Source organism: Haliotis cracherodii, unplaced genomic scaffold, assembly GCF_022045235.1.
Source record: "Haliotis cracherodii isolate W230 unplaced genomic scaffold, xgHalCrac1.p SCAF_2, whole genome shotgun sequence".
Classification (NCBI taxonomy): domain Eukaryota; kingdom Metazoa; phylum Mollusca; class Gastropoda; order Lepetellida; family Haliotidae; genus Haliotis; species Haliotis cracherodii.
The window spans coordinates 23,084,611-23,108,936 of NW_027266275.1; the positions used below are offsets into that span (position 1 = coordinate 23,084,611).

Sequence of the window (24,326 nt, forward strand, 5' to 3'; positions counted from 1 at the left end):
GTTGGGGACCTATTCTGACCATGGGCTGAGAAGCATGAGGCACTTATGACCTATTCTGACATCAAGGTGACAAGCATGAGGCGCTAGGGACCTATTCTGACCATGGGGAGACAAATATGAGGTGTTGGGGACCTATTCTGACCATGGGCTGAGAAGCATGAGGCACTTATGACCTATTCCGACATCAAGGTGACAAGCATGAGGCGCTAGGGACCTGTTCTGACCATGGGGAGACAAATATGAGGCACTTGGGACCTATTCTGACCATGGGGAGACAAATATGAGGCACTTGGGACCTATTCTGACCATGGGGTGTCAAGCATGAGGCACTTGGGACCTATTCTGACCATGGGGTGACAAGCATGAGGCACTTGGGGACTATTCTGACCATGGGGAGACAAGCATGAGGCACTTGGGGACTATTCTGACCATGGGGTGTCAAGCATGAGGCACTTGGGGACTATTCTGACCATGGGGTGACAAGCATGAGGCACTTGGGGCCTATTCTGACCATGGGGTGTCAAGCATGAGGCACTTGGGGACTATTCTGACCATGGGGTGTCAAGCATTAGGCACTTGGGACCTATTCTGACCATTGGGTGACAAGCATGAGGCACTTGGGACCTATTCTGACCATGGGGTGTCAAGCATGAGGCACTTGGGGACTATTCTGACCATGGGGTGTCAAGCATGAGGCACTTGAGGACTATTCTGACCATTGGGTGTCAAGCATGAGGCACTTGGGACCTATTCTGACCATGGGGTGACAAGCATGAGGCACTTGGGACCTATTCTGACCATGGGGTGTCAAGCATGAGGCACTTGGGGACTATTCTGACCATTGGGTGACAAGCATGAGGCACTTGGGGCCTATTCTGACCATGGGGTGACAAGCATGAGGCACTTGGGACCTATTCTGACCATTGGTGACAAGCATGAGGCACTTGGGGCCTATTCCGACATCAAGGTGCCAAGCATGAGGCACTTGGGGCCTATTCTGACCATGGGGTGACAAGCATGAGGCACTTGGGGCCTATTCTGACCATGGGGTATCAAGCATGAGGCACTTGGGACCTATTCTGACCATTGGGTATCAAGCATGAGGCACTTGGGACCTATTCTGACCATGGGGTGACAAGCATAAGGCACTTGGGGCCTATTCTGACCATGGGGTGTCAAGCATGAGGCACTTGGGGCCTATTCTGACCATGGGGTGACAAGCATGAGGCACTTGGGGCCTATTCTGACCATTGGGTATCAAGCATAAGGCACTTGGGGCCTATTCTGACCATGGGGTGACAAGCATAAGGCACTTGGGGCCTATTCTGACCATGGGGTGACAAGCATAAGGCACTTGGGGCCTATTCTGACCATGGGGTGACAAGCATGAGGCACTTGGGACCTATTCTGACCATGGGGTGACAAGCATAAGGCACTTGGGGCCTATTCTGACCATGGGGTGACAAGCATAAGGCACTTGGGGCCTATTCTGACCATGGGGTGACAAGCATAAGGCACTTGGGGACTATTCTGACCATTGGGTGACAAGCATGAGGCACTTGGGGCCTATTCTGACCATGGGGTGACAAGCATGAGGCACTTGGGACCTATTCTGACCATTGGTGACAAGCATGAGGCACTTGGGGCCTATTCCGACATCAAGGTGCCAAGCATGAGGCACTTGGGGCCTATTCTGACCATGGGGTGACAAGCATGAGGCACTTGGGGCCTATTCTGACCATGGGGTATCAAGCATGAGGCACTTGGGACCTATTCTGACCATTGGGTATCAAGCATGAGGCACTTGGGACCTATTCTGACCATGGGGTGACAAGCATAAGGCACTTGGGGCCTATTCTGACCATGGGGTGTCAAGCATGAGGCACTTGGGGCCTATTCTGACCATGGGGTGACAAGCATGAGGCACTTGGGGCCTATTCTGACCATTGGGTATCAAGCATAAGGCACTTGGGGCCTATTCTGACCATGGGGTGACAAGCATAAGGCACTTGGGGCCTATTCTGACCATGGGGTGACAAGCATAAGGCACTTGGGGCCTATTCTGACCATGGGGTGACAAGCATGAGGCACTTGGGACCTATTCTGACCATGGGGTGACAAGCATAAGGCACTTGGGGCCTATTCTGACCATGGGGTGACAAGCATAAGGCACTTGGGGCCTATTCTGACCATGGGGTGACAAGCATAAGGCACTTGGGGCCTATTCTGACCATGGGGTGACAAGCATAAGGCACTTGGGGCCTATTCTGACCATGGGGTGACAAGCATAAGGCACTTGGGGCCTATTCTGACCATGGGGTGACAAGCATAAGGCACTTGGGGCCTATTCTGACCATGGGGTGACAAGCATAAGGCACTTGGGGCCTATTCTGACCATGGGGTGACAAGCATAAGGCACTTGGGGCCTATTCTGACCATGGGGTGACAAGCATAAGGCACTTGGGGACTATTCTGACCATGGGGTGACAAGCATAAGGCACTTGGGGACTATTCTGACCATGGGGTATCAAGCATAAGGCACTTGGGGACTATTCTGACCATGGGGTGTCAAGCATAAGGCACTTGGGGCCTATTCTGACCATGGGGTATCAAGCATAAGGCACTTGGGGACTATTCTGACCATGGGGTGTCAAGCATAAGGCACTTGGGGCCTATTCTGACCATGGGGTGTCAAGCATGAGGCACTTGGGACCTATTCTGACCATGGGGTATCAAGCATGAGGCACTTGGGACCTATTCTGACCATGGGGAGACAAGCATGATACACTTGGGACCTATTCTGACCATGGGGTGTCAAGCATGAGGTGCTGGGACAATATTCTTACTACAGAGTGACAAACATGAGGTACTGGGGAACTGTTCTTCTGATCCCCATGGGGTCATTGTCTGTAAAGTCCTGGAGAAATCATGCTGCCAACAGTTGTAAAAATCTGTGTCATTAATACTTAGAAATAAATCTTTCATTCTTCAAGACATTGTTAGGAATTCTGAAAGACTGAAAAAGATTCTTGTACAAACACATCAGTACACTATTAGCTCTTTACAATCGCATCCAATAGCTCTTAAAATCACTTTGGTAAATGTTGCGCAGTGGAACTGAATATTTGAGTGTGGTTTAACTTAAAACGAAAACTAATCGTAAATTTGAATGACTTACCTTTTTTGAATTTTACAAGGAACTAAACGTGATAACCTATTATAAAACTTTGAAGATCTATAAGGAACTAAACGTGATTACCTGTTATTATGTGAAGGAAAGATGAATCAACCTCAAATGAAAGAAACTAAATGCTAATTCTAACAGTTACTCCTAAGGGAGTCCTAACACTGTCTAACACTGTCTAACACCATGTCTAACACCATCTCTCTAACCATCTAACTAACGATCTCTCTAACGAACTCTGACCAACTAACTAACTGATGCGCGCTACCGCCTTATATTTGCTAACAACCCTCACATTTCACGTGCAGTCACAGCCATACGTTGGTGTGTTCAGGCGATGCGATCGTTATGCATCGGGTGCGTTTTGGAGAACAGATTCTTTATTTAAAACTAACATGAGTGCACGTGAAGCGCGATCTATAGGCTCCGGGTGCATTTTGGAGCACATTTTTAATGAACAGACATGTCTTCAGAACAGTAAGTCCACAATATCATCAACAATTATTGTTCTGGGGAAATGGTTAAGATATATTTCTTTGCTGTATCCAGCTGAAGCTACATGTATATTTCTACTGACCCTGATAGCCGGCCATACAGTCACATATGAAGCGTCCATCTCCCTCCCAGCAGGTGGCGTTGTTGAGACATGGCTCGGCGTCGCAGTAGGTGACCAGGTGCTGACACAAAGAACCAACGTACTTGGGGGGACAGTGGCAGGTGTAGCCCCCGTCAGTGCTCTCGCAGGTACCACCGTTCACACACGGCCCTCTTTGACAGTAGTCTACAGCTGTACACTTTCCTGTATTGTAACAAACAGATTCAGAGTGTCACTATTTTGTAGTAACAGATTGACAAAGAATACTGTATTCTGTAGTAACAGATTGATGATCAATCCTGTTGTAACAGATTGACACAGAATACTGTATTCTGTAGTAACAGATTGATGATGAATCCTGTTGTAACAGATTGACACAGAATACTGTATTCTGTAGTAACAGATTGATGATGAATCCTGTTGTAACAGATTGACACAGAATACTGTATTCTGTAGTAACAGATTGATGATGAATCCTATTGCAACAGATTGACACAGAATACTGTATTCTGTAGTAACAGATTGATGATGAATCCTGTTGTAACAGATTGACACAGAATACTGTATTTAGAAGTAACAAATTGAGATAGAATGTCAGTGTACATTGGACTCGATAGTAACAGATTAAAACAAAATATTAATATTATCTGTTATGGTAACAGATGGAAATAAAATGTCACTAAGCTAATGGAAACTTAAGACATTGTCTCGTTTATGTTCAAACTTGATAAGCTTATATCCTAAAAATTAACAATAAACAATAAAGCCAATAAATACATTACATGATGATTCTTCCATATAGCTTTTTCAACACAGGTGGTAGACTGACCTTCGACCTTGACATAGCTGGTGCCACACAGACAGTGTGACAAGCCAGACACTGGGTCATCGATACAGCCCACAGACATCCCACAATCCTTGGCTGCACATGTCTGGTTGCGGACCTCGCACATGTCGCCAGTAAAGCCACCACGACACTCACACGTGAAGTTGAGCGGGTTGTTGGTGCATGTTCCTCCATTCAAACAGGGTGATGAGTCGCAGTAGGCTGGAACTGAACCAACAATCATGTACCTCCCAGAACAATGCTCTGCGATTCAAAGAACAATTCTCTATAACACAGAATTATACTCTGTGACTCACAGAACAAAATTCTCCAGCTCACAGAACAATACTCTGCAACTCACAGAACAATCCTCTGTGACTCACAGAACAATCCTCTGTGACTCACAGAACAATACTCTGTGGCTCACAGAACAATACTCTGCAACTCACAGAACAATCCTCTGTGACTCACAGAACAATACTCTGCGGCTCACAGAACAATATTCTGCGACTCACAGAACATTCTGCGACTCACAGAACAATACTCTGAGACTCATAGAACAGTACTCTGCAGCTCACAGAACAATACTCTGTGGCTCACAGAACAATACTTATCTTGTGTGCTCCGACAGAAGTGCACATGAAAAATCAGAACTTTAAGAAATGGCTAAATTGTAAATTGTGGACATTCAAGGTTAACCATAATTAAGTTTAGTCAGTTGGACAAATTAAGGTACAGTATCTTTATAAATATCTTCTATATTTGTGGGTTTGGTTTTGTATTAAAAACCTCATCGGCAGGATGGAACAAAAGTAAAATAAAACAATTTTTTAGAATTTTGTAAACAAAATTTAATTATTACTTAAAATGGTTTTTGGCTATAATGTGTATGTGTAGTATTCACTAGGCTGTTCCTGCCCTGGAACATATCATAGCATAGCATTTTTTTTGTACATACATTTGGTGGAATTAAAACATTGAGGTTTTTCATATTAGGTTTTTCTCCACTTTTCATTTTGCTACTCTCTGCAGATTTGTAAACCAATGATCATTTAAAGTTGAGCTGAAGACCTTTTATTTAAGATTACGACCTCTCAACAATGGTATATACTCACCAATGGCCATCCCACAGTTGTCCCCTGTGAAGGTAGGTGGGCATGTGCACATTCTCCAGTAGTCATTGAGGGGTTGACAGGTGCCCCCATTCAGACATGGGTTCCTCTCACACGCCTTCACATCCACTGTCTGGCAGCTGAAGACAACACAGACATCTACACACTGGCTACACCATCCTTCGTTATCCAGTGTATTTTATCTCTAGTATAAGTACCCTGGACCATTCACCACCAGCTTCATTGGGGAAGTGACATCCCCATCCCCACCTACCACCAGCTTCCCACAGAATTACTCTCACATACACATGTGATTGAAATCAACCTACAATCAATATGATTCTTCTGAACAAGAATTTCAGAAGGATTAAATTCAAATGTTGCGATGAAAGGGTTCTGTCTATAAAACAATAAACTCTTTATTTGTTTGGATGATATTTTGTCATTTGACTCAGAAAGAAGCTGTGAGTCTAGAATGGAAATGTAATGGGATGGATAATTGAGAATGTGGATTCATGTATGATCAAGTAACACAGATTCCTTCAGGGAGTCTTATCTTAAACATAACAATAGCACATGTCACTTAAATTAATGGCGCTCACTGAGCACACTCTGAATAATTGTTTGCACGTTGACTGTCGATTAGTTGATACTCAATCTCATTAAATGCCAGCCGTATCTCACTTGCCTCTTGTAATGATTTAGTCAATGGGATAAGGGAGGTAAACTATTTAAAACAAATATCAACAAAGGGTTAAAATATCCAGACCCTTTAATTAAGATTGACGCTGCGCCCTATATTCAATGTTTCAATTTTTCCACAAAAAATTGGAAACTCAACAAAAACAAAACTAAACCCACTACACATTTTTGTCTCATCAAGCTTCAAACTCTGCGGTCCAGTGAAACAAAGTTTACACTATTCCTCTGCACTAATCTAAAAGAATGAATCTGTAAGGGAGCATTATTATCCTTCAGGTGTCAGTTCGTGGTCAAGACATGACGTGGCTCATATCTTGAGTACTAAAATATTGCATATTTATACAGTGACCAGATCAAAAAGACAGGAAGTACTCCTACTGACTTTGTTCCGCTGTATCCTTCCACGCAGAGACACATCGTGGAATTGACCCCATCAATACAAACTCCGGCTTCACCACACGTCTGTGGCACACAGTCATCTATGTTAGTTTCACACTGGGAACCTTCAAATCCTACAAAAATTGATTGTACAATATGTTTCACATTGAAAACCTAAAAGAAATATTGTACAATATGTTTCACACTTGGAACCTAGAAAACCTAAAATAATGATTTTACAATATGTTTCACACTGGGAACCTAGAAAACCTAAAAAAATGATTTTACAATATGTTTCACACTGGGAACCTAGAAAACCTAAAATATTGATTTTACAATATGTTTCTTCATAAACATTATTCCATGCAATGACAGAAGAAAGCTGACTGTGGCCCAGTTTGGAGATAATGGACATTCCTGTACATGGAGGACATATATGGATCAGTATTATAAGATTTGGGGCATATCATTTTACAAAAAGGATTTAGAAACTCTTGTTTGATTGAAGAAGAACTCACAAACCTTGCAAACAACACTAGTAGCTGTTGTGTGTCTTACTCTAGCTAATGTCACAAAGCATGGATGAGTCCACTTCATCATTACAATTGTAGCAATGTTCTAATGTAGATTCTAACACCTGATGCATGCTAAGCACTCTATTGCTTGTCCCAAGAAGTGACTTAATTGGAATGGGTGCTGAAGTGTAGTGACTTGGTTGAGTGCTTGTATTGGGTGCTGAAGTGTAGTGACTTGGTTCAGAGCTTGTATTGGGTGGTTAGGTTCAGTGACTTGGTTGAGTGATTGTATTGGGTGGTGAGGTTCAGTGACTTGGTTGAGAGCTTGTATTGGGTGGTGAGGTTCAGTGACTTGGTTGAGTGCTTGTATTGGGTGGTTAGGTTCAGTGACTTGGTTGAGTGATTGTATTGGGTGGTGAGGTTCAGTGACTTGGTTGAGAGCTTGTATTGGGTGGTGAGGTTCAGTGACTTGGTTGAGAGCTTGTATTGGGTGGTTAGGTTCAGTGACTTGGTTGAGAGCTTGTATTGGGTGGTGAGGTTCAGTGACTTGGTTGAGTGATTGTATTGGGTGGTGAGGTTCAGTGACATGGTTGTGTGCTTGTATTGGGTGGTGAGGTTCAGTGACTTGGTTGAGAGCTTGTATTGGGTGGTGAGGTTCAGTGACTTGGTTGAGTGCTTGTATTGGGTGGTGAGGTTCAGTGACTTGGTTGAGTGTTTGCATTGGGTGGTGAGGTTCAGTGACTTGGTTGAGAGCTTGTATTGGGTGGTGAGGTTCAGTGACTTGGTTGAGTGCTTGTATTGGGTGGTGAGGTTCAGTGACTTGTTTGAGTGCTTGTATTGGGTGGTGAGGTTCAGTGACTTGGTTGAGAGCTTGTATTGGGTGGTGAAGTTCAGTGACTTGGTTCAGTGCTTGTATTGGGTGGTGAGGTTCAGTGACTTGTTTGAGTGCTTGTATTGGGTGGTGAGGTTCAGTGACTTGGTTCAGTGCTTGCATTGGGTGGTGAGGTTCAGTGACTTGGTTGAGTGCTTGTATTGGGTGGTGAGGTTCAGTGAGTTGGTTGAGAGCTTGTATTGGGTGGTGAGGTTCAGTGACTTGGTTGAGTGTTTGTATTGGGTGGTGAGGTTCAGTGACCTGGTTGAGAGCTTGTATTGGGTGGTGAGGTTCAGTGACTTGGTTCAATGCTTGTATTGGCTGATGAGGTTCAGTGAGTTGATTGAGAGCTTGTATTGGTTGGTGAGGTTCAGTGAGTTGATTGAGAGCTTGTATTGGCTGATGAGGTTCAGTGACTGGGTGGATTGTTTGTATTGGATGGTTAGGATCAGTGACTGGATTGGGAGCTTGTATTGGGTGGTGAGGTTCAGTGACTTGGTTGAGTGTTTGTATTGGGTGGTGAGGTTCAGTGACTTGGTTGAGTGCTTGTATTGGGTGCTGAAGTGTAGTGACTTGGTTGAGTGCTTGTATTGGGTTGAGAGGTTCAGTGACTTGGTTGAGTGCTTGTATTGGGTGGTTAGGTTCAGTGACTTGGTTGAGAGCTTGTATTATAGCCCATCAGCATGAGTTCATACCGGCTCAGACTATTCACAGGTCCCACTGAGAGAGATGGGATATTGCTGACCACAATGGTATACAACAAACAATAAAGCAAATGATAATCGTGTTAGAATCAAAACATCGCAAACATTGTAATAATAAAGCTGATCATCCCTACCTGACTGTTCAAAATTCACAGGGGTCCTGAGGTCCTTGAGGCACTGGCTCCTATGGTAGTTGAATCTAGGGACCCCCTCAATCTCTAATTTAACATAAGACCTATGACATGGACCCCTTGACTTTCATGTTTAACACTGTACACTTGTCATTTAGGACATGTCCAAATGTGCCACACAAAGATGCTGTCTTACCCAGTGCACATGAGCAGGAGAAGCCAGCGCCAACAGCCTGACAGGTGCCGCCATTGTAGCAGGGGCCTGAAGCACACGTATCCAGCGGCGACTCACAGTACCGACCAGTCAACTCTGAGATCAAAATATTGAATGAATTGTTAGAAAAGAAACAGGCACTTTCGGAGCTGTAGCTCACTTGCTGTAAACACGGCACTTCTCTTGCAAACACATGGCAACTGACAGGATCATCTTACTTCAATATTGACGACAGTGATCAAGTGTGATGATACAAGCTGAGAATAAACACGATAGGGACTGGTAATTTTTCTAGAGGTGGGGGGGAAGATTGGTCATAGGACTGTTGTCTTATTTTGCTGACCCGCAATTTCATATAACATTTTTCATGCCCCCCTCCCCATCCCTATAAAAAAATGACCTATCCCTAAAGAAAGTTCAAATTTATAACTTTTTTATTAAAAAAAATAGAACTGTGTAATTTTTTTATGTCCGCCCAGATACTTGTGAAAACGTTTCGAGTTTCTCACTCTTTTGCTGGCTCATATTTTCATGTTCAGCGAAAATACAACACTTGTGTTTCTTGTGATTTCAGTAACAAATGACATCAATCATACCTTCATCCCTGTGAAGATCCTGGTTAGAACTAGTCTTCAGCAACCCATGCTTGACATAACAGGCCGCTAAGAGGATCAGTTAGTCAGACTTGCTGACTTGGTTGATGCATGTCGTATCACAATTGTGAAGATGTCAGACTTGCTCATTTACAGACATCTGTCATGTAGTTGGGATATTGTTGAGAGCAAACAAACAAACAAACAGACCTACCTGCAGAACAGTTGCATTCTTCTGAATGTCCTACGATAACACATGTTGAATTAACACATGGCCCGGGGTTACACAACACATCCGCCACTGAAACACACCAAGATCACATGATAGTCTCATGTTGACAACATGATGGAGAGCAATAAGAAATGTTTAATCAGATCCATTGTTAACTGTCTCATCTCCCCATGGCAACCCACCTGGAACACATGATGTAGACCCATTGGTTGCCGTTGTCTCCTCCGCAGGGCATTCCTGGCACACAGTGGCGCCAGTGGTGTTGGTGAAGTAGCCTACGGGACAAGGTCGGCAGTTGGGCTTATGACCGCTGTACGAGAATGTCCCCGGGTCACACTTGTCTGCACAGTAGCAGTCTGGAAGATGTAACATGTATAAGTAGGGCTGTCAGTAGCTGTGTGTGAGTGAGTGAGGGAAGCAGTGAGTGAGAGAGTGAGTGAGTGAGTGAGTGTGGTTGAATGATTCAGTGAGAGAGGTAATGAGTGAGGATGCATGTGTGTCACTGAAGTAGTGAGAGAATGAGTGAATGGGTGAAGGAATGAGTGAGTGAGGGAATGAGTGAGGGAATGAGTGGTTGAATGATTGAGTTAGAGAATGAGAGTGAGAAAGCATGTAAGTGAATGAAGCAATGAGACAATGAGTGAATGAAGCAGTGAGAATCTGTATGAGTGAATGAAGCAGTGAGACAATGAGTGAATGAAGCAGTGAGAATCTGTATGAGTGAATGAAGCAGTGAGAATCTGTATGAGTGAATGAAGCAGTGAGACAATGAGTGAATGAAGCAGTGAGACAATGAGTGAATGAAGCAGTGAGAATCTGTATGAGTGAATGAAGCAGTGAGACAATGAGTGAATGAAGCAGTGAAAATCTGTGTGAGTGAATGAAGCAGTGAGACAATGAGTGAATGAAGCAGTGAGAATCTGTGTGAGTGAATGAAGCAGTGAGACAATGAGTGAATGAAGCAGTGAGAATCTGTATGAGTGAATGAAGCAGTGAGGGAATGAGTGAGTGAGTGAGTGAGGTAATGAGTGAGTGGGGAAGGAGGGTGGAGGGAACTGGGCAATAATCACAGAGTGAGTGATTCTTGAAGGCAATTTCAATTGATGTACAATTAAGGTGTAACATGTATAATACACCAGGAGGGTGAAAAGCAATGTGAAAAACTAGACAACAGTTCAACAATTCATGTTATTCATGAAATGTTCCAGCAATAACAGGCCAATGGTCTGTACTGAACTTGCCATGCTTCACAGCTCTTGGTTGGCACAGAGCCACATTCTCACTGTACAGACAAGTCAGATGATTTTATGGGTTTGTATAAGACTGCAACTAACTAAACGAATGGTGAAACCATGACTACCCACCTGATTTGGTCACTTGAGGACAGACTCTCTCATGGAAGTCATACATGCTGGTCCCCTGATAGGAGCGAATAGCATCATACAGAAAGCAAATGCCAATGCTCTTAAAGAAGTTAAAGCCAACACATTGCCGCTGCTCAAAGCGTCTCCGGAACACGTTACAAGAATCTTCGCACTCCTTTGTTCCAACGGCGGCGGTCATGATGTCTGTGCCACCAATCATTTGTTGGTTTCTCCGACGAACAAAAGTGCAAGCTGACTCTGTAGCAGAGATGGAAGTCCTTCACCATCACCTGTGGGTCTCCCATGGAAGTGAGACACATCACACAGATGTACATGTACCGATCCTGAAGTTAGCCTGGCATGCAGAGAGACAAGCAGATCCAACACCAACGGTAACATGACATCACCCACTGACTCTCCCATGGAACATCACACAGATGAACACAAGGACATGTACCGATCCGGAAGTTAGCCTGGCATGCAGAGAGACATGCAGATCCAACACCAACGGTAACATGACATCACCCACTGACTCTCCCATGGAAGTGAGAGACATCACACAGATGTACATGTACCGATCCTGAAGTTAGCCTGGCATGCAGAGAGACAAGCAGATCCAACACCATAGCATAGCAAAGCATTATGACACAAAGTGACCTTGCATTGAACTTCTTCAGGTCAAGGCCAAGGAATGAAGTTTGATACAGATCATATACATCTTGATCAGACCACAACCTCATACAGCCTGATTGATTGATTGAAGACCACAACCAGATACAGCCCCATTGATTGACACAAACCACAACCAGATACAGCCCGATTCATTGACACAAATCAAAACCGCATACAGTTCCAATGATTGACACAAACCACAACCAGATACAGACCCATTGATTGACACAAATCACAACCGCATACAGTTCCAATGATTGACACAAACCACAGCCACATACAGCCCGATTTATTGACACAAATGACAACCACAAATATCCCAATTTGATTGACACAAATGACAACCTTATATAGCATTATTGATTGATTTAAAATCACAACCACATATAACCTAATGGATTGGCCCAAATCACAACCACATATAACAAGATTTACATGATGACACAAGACACCGAAATGATAAATAGTTATTGACACATCAAGCACAGCTAAAAAATCTGACCAACCATGATTTCTAGCAACACAACACAAGAGACATGCACAAGCAGAACAGACATTTGTAGTAGTCAAAAACATAAAAATGACATTCATTTATAAATTCAAAACTGAAATTCTAATTTCAGCAGTATCATTTGAATGAATTCTTGAATACTGGAGAAAGAAACAGTTGTGAGTGTACATTTGTGATGGGAATGTTTAATGTTGCATGTGAAGCATTGACTCACTGCTCATTACGCTTTTTCTGTACAGCTCTTTAGCTCCGATGAATAATGAAATTATACATCCAAAGATTTAGCCTTTTTTGGACATATTTTCTCAATTTCTTTTGATATAATGTGTCATTATCTTGCTGTTTTTTTAAGTATGATAAATTATTCTGGTTATGCTTAGGATTGTAATCTGTCATAAAGAGACAGCCTCATGAGTAAAAATTCCCTTTTCTTCTTTAACCCTAAGGCTCTCCCGTTAGTCATTCTGTTCCTGTATTTGAGCCGACCATTCCACAGTCACAATATTCTAGGGGTGAAACAATACATTGATGCACTGGTGCATCGTGATTTTTCATGTGACGATATGATACACAATACATTTTTTTCTGTATTGATACAAGATGATACACTTGCTGTAATAGATTACATACTACTCATTTAATGATCCCTGACATTTTTGTCAGTCAGATATCGCAATATGTGTTGTAATTAGCATTACAAGTTCACTACTAAAAATAGCCGCTACAAACATGTGTCTACTGCTACCTTTACCTTTCTGAAATATTTATTGTCAAGAAGTCTCCGTGCGATTTGACGTATGTCTCATAACCTTGCTGTATCATTTCACCCCTACTATATTCTACAATCTGTCAGATCTGATTCAATACCTCCTTGCGTGAAGGTCTTGCAAACATTATAACAAATCCACAACAATATAATAAAGCAGCCTTTTTTAAATTCCATTTGGAACTGCCTGTTCATCTTCAGTTTTCAAGATATAAAAATCTGACTCACCTTTACAGTCACCCAGCAATGGATTATCCAGCCCAACAAAGATGGTGTCATCAGCACATGAAGTACAGTGTGTGCTGCTGTTCTTGTATGTGTTTGGCGGACACTCACGGCAAGGTGGGAGTCCGGTGTCTGATACAAGCTCACCAGGGCATACTCCTGTAAAATTGTGGATTCAAGTGAAATAATGGATAAGGTAAGAAATGTACACTGCAGTCAGCAATAAGAGGAATTTATATTAATTCTTTAATATAGTGTATGATAACACCCTACATGCCTTTTAGAAAGTGGTCAAATATAACATGTTATGTTTGGGATAACACTTTCTAAGTGATGTACATTTTCTTGTACTTTTTGGGGGTGAATTCCCAACGGGATTCAAACCCACACACCCAGAGTAAGGCACCTAATTGCAAGCACACTAAGTCAGTGGCTTAGTAGCAGATTGGGTCGACATGTGTGTTAGTTTTGAAGTAGCTAACTCAACGGTTTTGGAGGAAGCGTGGTACTGCCAGAGTCAAGCGTAACCTTATTGGTAAATTGGTAAACGGCAATTGGCAGTACAAACATTCTACAACCATGAAGTGTAGCTTGGGTGTCATTCCAAGGATAACAACCTTGCCCTGTCAGCTTGCTAACAGGTGTCACATTGACATGACATCCAACCTCGGACCAGAAGGTCTGTGCTTCAATGGAGTGAGTGAGTGAGTTGAGTTTAACGCCGCTTTTAGTAGTTTTCCAGCCATATCGCGGCGTGTCAGCTAAATGTGGGAGGAAAGCCCGAAGTGATGCAGGTCTCAGAGGTTTTACCACTTCGGTTGAGCTTCAATGGAAACGTTATGGCTGCAAATGATAAAAACTGGGAGTTGTACAAACTTACTGATACAGTCCGATTCCGATGTTTTGCCAGTGCCATCCGTCCAGGTTTCTAGCGGGCAAGGTGTACATGTGCTTTGTCCGGACACATTCTGGTAGGACCCTGGCTGACACAGCTGGCAATGACCCGTGGAGTTGTACGAGGTTCCGGGGGGACACACGTCTGTAGCATCAATCAGTACATGTATAACAATGCTTCATCATCAAATCCATGTTTCATCCATCAGTACATACATAACAATGCTTCATCGTCAAATCCCTGTAGCATCCATCAGTACATGTATAACAATGCTTCATCATAAAATCCCTGTAGCATCCATCAGTACATGCGTAACAATGCTTCATCATCAAATCCATGTTTCATCCATCAGTACATACATAACAATGCTTCATCGTCAAATCCCTGTAGCATCCATCAGTACATGTATAACAATGCTTCATCATAAAATCCCTGTAGCATCCATCAGTACATGTGTAACAATGCTTCATCATAAAATCCCTGTAGAATCCATCAGTACGTGTGTAACAATGCTTCATCATAAAATCCCTGTAGCATCCATCAGTACATGTGTAACAATGCTTCATCGTAAAATCCATGTTTCATCCATCAGTACATACATAACAATGCTTCATGGTTTATTCAAATCCATGTTTCATCCCTCGGTACATACATAACAATGTTTCATGGTTTATTCAAATCCATGTTGCATCCCTCAGTACATACATAACAATGCTTCATCGTCAAATCCATGTAGCATCCATCAGTACATGTGTAACAATGCTTCATCATAAAATCCCTGTAGCATCGATAAGTACATGTATAACAATGCTTCATCATAAAATCCCTGTAGCATCCATCAGTACATGTGTAAAAATGCTTCATCATCAAATCCATGTAGCATCCATCAGTACATACATAACAATGCTTCATCGTCAAATCCCTGTAACATCCATCAGTACATGTACAACAATGCTTCATCATAAAATCCCTGTAGCATCCATCAGTACATGTGTAACAATGCTTCATCATAAAATCCCTGTAGCATCCATCAGTACATGTGTAACAATGCTTCATCGTCAAATCCCTGTAGCATCCATCAGTACATACATAACAATGCTTCATCATCAAATCCCTGTAGCATCCATAAGTACATGTATAACAATGCTTCATCATAAAATCCCTGTAGCATCCATCAGTACATGTGTAACAATGCTTCATCATAAAATCCCTGTAGAATCCATCAGTGCATGTGTAACAGTGCTTCATGGTTTCATCAAATCCATGTTTAATCCATCAGTACATACATAACAATGCTTCATGGTTTCGTAAAATCCATGTTGCATCCCTCAGTACATACATAACAATGCTTCAAGGTTTCATCAAATCCATGTTGCATCCCTCAGTACATACATAAAAATGCTTCATGGTTTCATCAAATCCATGTTTCATCCATCAGTACATACATAACAATGCTTCAAGGTTTCATCAAATCCATGTTGCATCCCTCAGTACATACATAACAATGCTTCATGGTTTATTCAAATCCATGTTTCATCCCTCAGTACATACATAACAATGCTTCATGGTTTATTCAAATCCATGTTGCATCCCTCAGTACATACATAACAATGCTTCATGGTTTATTCAAATCCATGTTTCATCCATCAGTACATACATAACAATGCTTCATGGTTTATTCAAATCCATGTTTCATCCCTCAGTACATACATAACAATGCATCATGGTTTCATCAAATCCATGTTTCATCCATCAGTACATGTATGACAATGCTTCATGGTGCAATGTCACATGTGTGCTATCCTAGCATAACTGGATGTAGGTTATCACTAGCAGCCGTGCATTATAAGATATATAAGATATATAAGATACATAAGCAACAAGTATGTCCAAACATTCCCCAGGACTATGAAGGAGATTATACCAAAAGGGATGTATTGTAGATGCATATTTCATCATATTCTCCCAGGCCTCATTCCACACAGTGATCATTGTGCCACAACTGGAGACAGTCTAAGTGTGGGGTTACAATCATATCAACACGAAGATCCTTTTGTGGACTGGAGTCCTGACCTACGATCCTCCATTGATTGGTATATATCATTATATTGACAGATGATAAACATTAAAAGACACACCCACACACAAGATTAACATCCTTGAAATAATGTCACAAATATCTAAACATCCTCAATTAACTACTGCCAAAAACTATATTCAGATTTCTGCAGTAACGTTTTTCCTATAGTTGTGCAGTGGCAGCAACATTGATAATCAGAGCATTGTGGGTACCAACACTGGTAGTAACATACAAGCTCACACATCAGCCAACCAGTGATTCATGGTGGTAGTATATTACTGCATGATGGTGAGAGAAGACTGATGACCAGTGGGGATTCCAGATTAGAGTCGATCCCTAGCAACCCATTTAAGATTTTTGTTTGTTGTTAAACGCTGCATTCAGCAATATTGCAGCTATATGATGGCGGTCTGTAAATAATCGAGTCTGGGCCAGACAATCTAGTGATTGACATCATGAGCATCGATCCACACATTTGGGATAAGATGACATGCATCAACCGAGTCAGCGAGCCTGACCACCAGATCCTGTTAGTCGCCTTTTACGACAAGCATAGTTGCCTTTTACGGCAAGCATGGGTTGCTGAAGACCTATTCTACCCCGGATGTAAGAGAAGTGACTAAATGGATTGGGTGGTCAGACTTGGTGACTTGATTGATAGAGTGTCATCAAACGCAAATGGCATGGATCGATGCTCACAATATCAAACACTGGATTGTCTGGTCCAAAATTGATTCTTTAAGGCCCTGTCATCTAGCTTGAACTTTGCTGATAACAGTGTTAAACAAGAAACAAATGAAAAAACAAACTTAAAATAGTACAGTAAACTACGTTTATAACGAACACGCTAATAACAAACTGACGGATAAAACGAACTGGGAGTTTTTCCCTGAACATTTGCTATATACTTTAGTCGAAATGCTTATAATGAACTACGGTTATAACAAACTAAAATTATTGGTGTCTTTGTGTTCGTAATGATGGTAATTTACTGTAGCATAGTAAACTGAAACCCACAAGGCAGCCATTGATGGATACTTACTGCAGATTGTTTCCCCATTGATCTCTCTCAACTCCCCCTTCCCTTCACAGGTTATAACACTGATGCTGGGCTCAGTGCTTGGTACTATCGGAGCACAGGGAGACGACGCATTTGTTGGCACTATAAAATGTTGTGGCGCCAACACAGGAAACTGGTCGATGATGATTTCAGCACATGTGTTGTAGTCAGACTTGAGGGCCCGATTCGGGAGAAGTTTCAAGGTAATATCAAACGTCAGCTGCAAGAATATGATACAATAATAGACTTTCCACAGGTGAAGTACGTAGATGTTACCATGAGAGATGTCACGATACAACTATCTCTGGATATGATAGGTGTCCTGGTACTTTGTTCACGATACGACTATCTCCAGATATGATACATATCCCGATATTCTAATAATAATAACAAGGCTATTTCTATAGCACAACACCACCGAGGAACATGGTCAATGCACAAACACAGCATATGTGCATATATACAACAAAAAGGGGACAATAAGATAATAAAAATATGCACATTCCGTTGTAGCATTCAAAAAGCTATGTTTTGAGTCCAGACTAAACACAGTGATACAAGGCGGACTTTTGAGGCTGAAGGAAAGGGCGTTCACGATACAATATGTATCGTTATACTTAATTCGCGGCAAATTATTATTTCATTTCATAGGTCTTATTCACTATTAAATTTCTGGTCTCATATTTGAAGATAAATATGTCATTAAAATCAAATTTATTCAACTTTTAGATAAAACTGGAGTGACAACACCAGTAAGAAAGAGACTAGAACAGCATTTAAGTCTGAAACCCACATACATTGTGTATTGTAGAAAAAGCATACATTAATAATAATAACTTATCAATTGAAGGATGGACCCATTCTGTCAACAAAGTCATTCCACTGCTGTTTTAAATGTTGCATGTGTGAAACGATATGGGATTAAAATATGAATTGATACAGGGTGAAATACGAATCGATACAGGTAAGTGTGTATCACATATCGTATCGTCTGAATATTATCGATGCACTGATGTAATGGAGAATCGTGACATCCCAAGCTATCATGCAATCTAATATACACTAACAAGATATGTACTGAATGGAGACAATGTGTTTTGCTACAACAGTAAACACTGGAAGACTCAAGACTTCAAGGCTCACACTCACCTTTACCATCAGTCATACACTGGTTCTATTCTATTCTGGCTTCCAGTTGTCCATAACTATCATCAATACAGTAAAGTGTTGGCTTCCATTGTCTATTGTTGATCACCTATCAGTGCCAGTTATCTGTTGGCTTCCCTTAAGTTTACACCTTTTGTTATCATATTACTTTTGTTGTTCCTACATGTACATATATATGCTCTCTGCCTCAAAGCATTCATTCACCTGATGAAGGACAAAGCCTATACTCCGAAAAGTTGTGTTCCTCATAATACTGAAGTTGACATCCATATATGTGATATATCTCCCTTATGTGAATCACTTCTAAATGCCTTTCAAAGACTTGATTCACGATTTTGTTAAATAAAATGTGACCCATGAAGATCTAGTGCAGAATAAGTCTTCAGCAACCAATGCTTGCCATAAAAGGCGACTATGCTTGTCGTCAAAGGCGACTAACGGGATCGGGTGGTCAGGCTCGCTGACTTGGTTGATACATGTCAACGATCCCAAGTGTGTGGATCGATGCTCATGATATTAATCACTGGGTTGTCTGGTCTGAGTGCGGCATTAAATAACAATCCAACCCAGAGTGTTAAATAAAATGGAAATTTGCACTCAGATTGCTCAGGTTACTTAATTAATTATTAAATGTGATTCCATTGCTTTTGATTGCCCAACCAAGCACTTTTTCATGTTTTTATGTTTCAAAAACGGAATTCTGGAAAGTGTCCCCTACCTGTTGAGTGTCGACCATGTAGTCATGCCCAGCATATGTATGGTTGATATACTCCGGACTCAACCCTGTCATATTGCATTGATGTGTTAACACTAGAAATAGTTCCTGCAGCTTGGTGGTGGAATCCTGAACATAAGTTGTTTGACATTCAATAGAAATGGGTGCCGGGGGCTCAGCCTTGAAGGTGATCGCCAGTTGCAGCTCCCAGTCTATCAGCCCCGGAGCTGAAACACACAGGTGAAAAGCATTGCATTCAAAGAAACTATCATCTTCACAAAACCTTCACTTTTGACAAAGATAACAATCACAAAGTGGCCAGAATTCACTTCATGAACACAGCTACATAGTGTAGCATTGAAGTTGTTATTGGCTGGTGAAAGAGGCCTATTCTATACTTCTTCCAACTGCCTCCATGGTGCAGTAGATTGAGTAATAGTAGCCTGCCCGGAGAGTGGAAAGTCAGTGGTGCGATCCCCTGGCCATGTCATACCTAAACGTGGTCACAGATGGTACTTGTTGTTTCCCTGCCTGGGGCTTGGCATTAAGAGGACAAAACAAGCACTAGTCAGGCAAGAGTCAGTATAATGTGTCTGAGTGGGGTATCCATGTGAAAATGCAGCATTGTATGTGAGTGGGCCAGCAGTGAAAAAACGGTTCAAGTCCATAGCAGTACAAACAGCCAAACACATACATGCAGTTTGATGATCAGCTATTGCAAATTGTGTGATGTACAGTAAACTACGTCTATAATGAACACGCTTATAACGAAGTGACCGATATAACAAACTTACTTTTTAGTCCCAGCCATTCTTTGTATATATGCTGTATATATGCTTATAATGAACTACGGTTATTACGAACTAAAAATACCTACCCTTATTACAGAGACAATGAACATTCTGTTTGTACACCATGTTCACTGATGATATTCAAAAGATGGAGAGACATAGAATATGTCGTTCATTGTATTACTAACATTATCTGCATCTCTTTACAACAAAGAATTTGAGGAGGAAGCAAATTAAAGGCCCCTTAACGGGAACTGTATGTCATCAATACAACACATGTTCAAGTCTCCACTGGTCAGACACTCACCTCCATAAACAGGAACAATTGTCTGGCATTCTATAATTAACTCACCTTACAAGGACATTGGTCTTGCGTTCTATGACTAACTCACCTCCACAAACAGGTGCATTTGTCTTGTATTCCATAACAAACTCGCCCCCACAAATAGGAACATTTGTTTGCAGGTGTTCTATAACTAACTCACCTCCACAATCAGGAACATTTGTCTTGTGTTCTATAACTAACTCACCTCCACCATCAGGAACATTTGTCTTGGGTTCTATAACTAACTCGCCCCCACAAACAGGAACATTTGTCTTGTGTTCTATGACTAACTCACCTCCACAAACAGGAACATTTGTCTTGCGTTCCATAACAAACTCACCCCCACAAACAGGAACATTTGTCTTGTGTTCTATGACTAACTCACCTCCACAATCAGGTACATTTGTCTGGCACTCTATAACTAACTCACCTCCACAATCAGGAACATTTGTCTGGTGTTCTATAACTAACTCGTCCCCACAAACAGGATAATTAATCTTGTGTTCTATAACTAACTCGTCCCCACAAACAGGAACATTTGTCTTGTGTTCTATGACTAACTCACCCCCACAAACAGGAACATTTGTCTTGTGTTCTATAACTAACTCACCTCCACAATCAGGAACATTTGTCTTGTGTTCTATAACTAACTCACCTCCACCATCAGGAACATTTGTCTTGGGTTCTATAACTAACTCGCCCCCACAAACAGGAACATTTGTCTTGTGTTCTATAACTAACTCACCCCCACAAACAGGAACATTTGTCTTGTGTTCTATGACTAACTCACCTCCACAAACAGGAACATTTGTCTTGCGTTCCATAACAAACTCACCCCCACAAACAGGAACATTTGTCTTGTGTTCTATGACTAACTCACCTCCACAATCAGGTACATTTGTCTGGCACTCTATAACTAACTCACCTCCACAATCAGGAACATTTGTCTGGTGTTCTATAACTAACTCGTCCCCACAAACAGGATAATTAATCTTGTGTTCTATAACTAACTCGTCCCCACAAACAGGAACATTTGTCTTGTGTTCTATGACTAACTCACCCCCACAAACAGGAACATTTGTCTTGTGTTCTATAACTAACTCACCTCCACAATCAGGAACATTTGTCTTGTGTTCTATAACTAACTCGTCCCCACAAACAGGATAATTAATCTTGTGTTCTATGACTAACTCACCTCCACAATCAGGTACATTTGTCTGGCACTCTATAACTAACTCACCTCCACAATCAGGAACATTTGTCTGGTGTTCTATAACTAACTCGTCCCCACAAACAGGATAATTAATCTTGTGTTCTATGACTAACTCACCCCCACAAACAGGAACATTTGTCTTGTGTTCTATGACTAACTCACCCCCACAAACAGGAATATTTGTTTTGTGTCCTGTGACTAACTTACCTCCACAAGCAGGAACGTATGTTGTGTCCCAGTCCCCATTAGTGAGGCACTCTGTCACGTATGTACTGTCAGGATAATCCTCATAGAAGAAGAAGCCTGGGTCACAGGTAAAGTTGCACTGGTAGCCTCCTCCTGTGTCTATACATTCCTTGTGGCCATTCACAGGTGTGGACAGGTATTCCGGGTGACAGGTCTTGGCTGAATCATAAATACAAATGCAATTTAAGAGTGTTGGTACCAACACTAAAAGACAACATTAGGCGTGTAGCTCACCAGAACCTGTTTGTCTGTTTTTTTTCAAATTTGAAACATAAACATATGCGCTTTTCATATGCATCATCATCATCAGCAGCAGCAGCAGCAGCAGCAGCAGCACATGCTAGTCATGCATGCATGGTGTTATGACAATATGTTTTTTCTTTGCCACATATCTTACCAGATTAACATTATCAATGGACATCAAAAGATAAGATCTACGTAACATAGAAATGTGTACAGTGATATTACTAGCACAACTTCTTCTTTAGGAATGTTAATACGTACCAACAATAACAACTTGAAAAGAACAGCTCTGTGCGTTGCCCTCCTCGTCTGTGGCTGTAGCCTTGACAACGACACTTTCACCAACGTTGTTAAGGGAGATGTTGATTGCCTGTGGGTCAAAGGTGACTTGAAAGTTGCCGCTGTTGTCAGTCGCGTTGGCATCCGAGTCACCAAAGGTGACAGTTCTGTTGACGTCCACTGCCTCATATCGGGACCCGAGACACCTGATAGATGGAGGCTCCTCATCTGGATCACATAGAGAGTGAGTGAGGGAGGGAGTGACAGATTGAGGGAATGAGTGAGAGAAGTATAAGTGATCAAATGACTTGCATCATCACTGAAGCATGACTCACTCACAATCGAACCTACCTTTTAGTACATTTTCCTGATTTTGTCAATTTTTGATAAGACAATCTTCCATATAATAACCAATTTGGGAAAAATTCTTCACAACATTTTGGATGACAATGTCTGAACAAATGAACCACAATCTTAAACCTGGAAATAAACTTGAATTTTTGGTTCTAATATTTATAAGATCATTAAGCAGGAGAAGCTAAATACTTTGTATCTTCATATATTTGATATTTTTGTAAATCATGATATTTTAAACACTCTATTGTGTTGAAGCTGTATACCATTCAATGTGTTGAATTGAAGGGAGATAACTCTATGCTTGAAGGATTTGAAGCTCTCATAAATCACCCATCTTGTACCATTTGTGTTTGTTTGTTGTTTAATGCCGCAATCATCAATATTCCAGCTATATGATGGCGGTCTGTAAATAATGGAGTCTGGACCAGACAATCCAGTGATTGACAACATGAACATTGATCCAAGCAATTGGGATACAATGACATGCCTCATCCAAGTCAGCGAGCCTGACCCCCCAATCCTGTTAGTTGCCTCTTATGACAAGCATAGTCGCCTTTTACGGCAAGCATGGGTTGCTGAAGACCTATTCTACCCCGGATCTTCCCGCACCAATTGTGTGCTTGGTATGTATGCACATTGTTTTGTTCATGGATATTTGTATTTGTAAACTTTCTACACTTACATCATATTTATGTCTTGGTGGCAATATATTAATATTATATTCATATGTAGGCTACTTCATGCCAGAGGCCATTCATCAACACTCACAAGATTCCTAACCTACAAGAAAGATGAGCTGGTCACGAATGGGCCAGAGACCTGTAACACTGAATAAAAGCTTGAGTAACTAGAATCACTAGGCTTCGTCCTACCTTTGATCCTGACAGAGATCTCACAGATGGCACTGTTGCCGCTGTGGTCAGTGGCGGTGTAGGTGACAGTCACGTCGCTGGTGACAGCCCAGGAGGGATGGAAGTAGGGGGGCGACACTGTCACTGTTGCCACAGCACCCGAGTTGTCCACTGCCTCCGGGACAGGGAATATGTCTGTCTGGTACAGAGTCACGTTCACCACACCTCCCACAGGGCAGGAGGTGAAGGAGGGGGCCTCCACATCTGGGGGGACACGGAATACAGACGATGGAATTACTATATGGTAAGATTGCTTTGTGCTAGTGGACCTTGCCAGCCAAAGATTGTTTCATTATTTCACAAGGAACCACAGACAAAACAAATTAAATTATGGAAATTTCTGATTCATGTTTTACTCAAAGGAGTGAAATAATGTGATTAGTTAAATATCAAAGTATATTTTACAGGGCAGAAGCAAGATCCAAGTCTAGAAGGGATGATATTATATA

The 24,326-nt window shown here is 41.8% G+C and overlaps 2 protein-coding genes across 2 annotated transcripts in view; both read right to left on the bottom strand.

Annotated features, from left to right (window-relative positions):
• LOC139467523 (uncharacterized) overlaps positions 1–4,849 on the bottom strand; it is a 54,427-nt gene extending 49,578 nt beyond the window's left edge. Inside the window, exons 1-2 of the mRNA XM_071249058.1 lie at positions 4,609–4,849; positions 3,762–3,983 (exon numbers count right to left, since the gene is read on the bottom strand). Coding sequence (XP_071105159.1) covers positions 3,762–3,983; positions 4,609–4,849 — 463 coding nt within the window. The remainder of the gene's footprint in view (positions 1–3,761; positions 3,984–4,608) is intronic.
• A 4,273-nt stretch (positions 4,850–9,122) lies between these two features.
• Positions 9,123–24,326, bottom strand: part of LOC139467525 (CUB and sushi domain-containing protein 1-like) — a 64,798-nt gene continuing 49,594 nt past the window's right edge. Inside the window, exons 25-34 of the mRNA XM_071249059.1 lie at positions 23,839–24,081; positions 22,592–22,837; positions 22,049–22,246; positions 19,516–19,739; positions 17,613–17,850; positions 14,476–14,634; positions 13,599–13,754; positions 10,240–10,413; positions 10,040–10,126; positions 9,123–9,328 (exon numbers count right to left, since the gene is read on the bottom strand). Coding sequence (XP_071105160.1) covers positions 9,123–9,328; positions 10,040–10,126; positions 10,240–10,413; positions 13,599–13,754; positions 14,476–14,634; positions 17,613–17,850; positions 19,516–19,739; positions 22,049–22,246; positions 22,592–22,837; positions 23,839–24,081 — 1,931 coding nt within the window. The remainder of the gene's footprint in view (positions 9,329–10,039; positions 10,127–10,239; positions 10,414–13,598; positions 13,755–14,475; positions 14,635–17,612; positions 17,851–19,515; positions 19,740–22,048; positions 22,247–22,591; positions 22,838–23,838; positions 24,082–24,326) is intronic.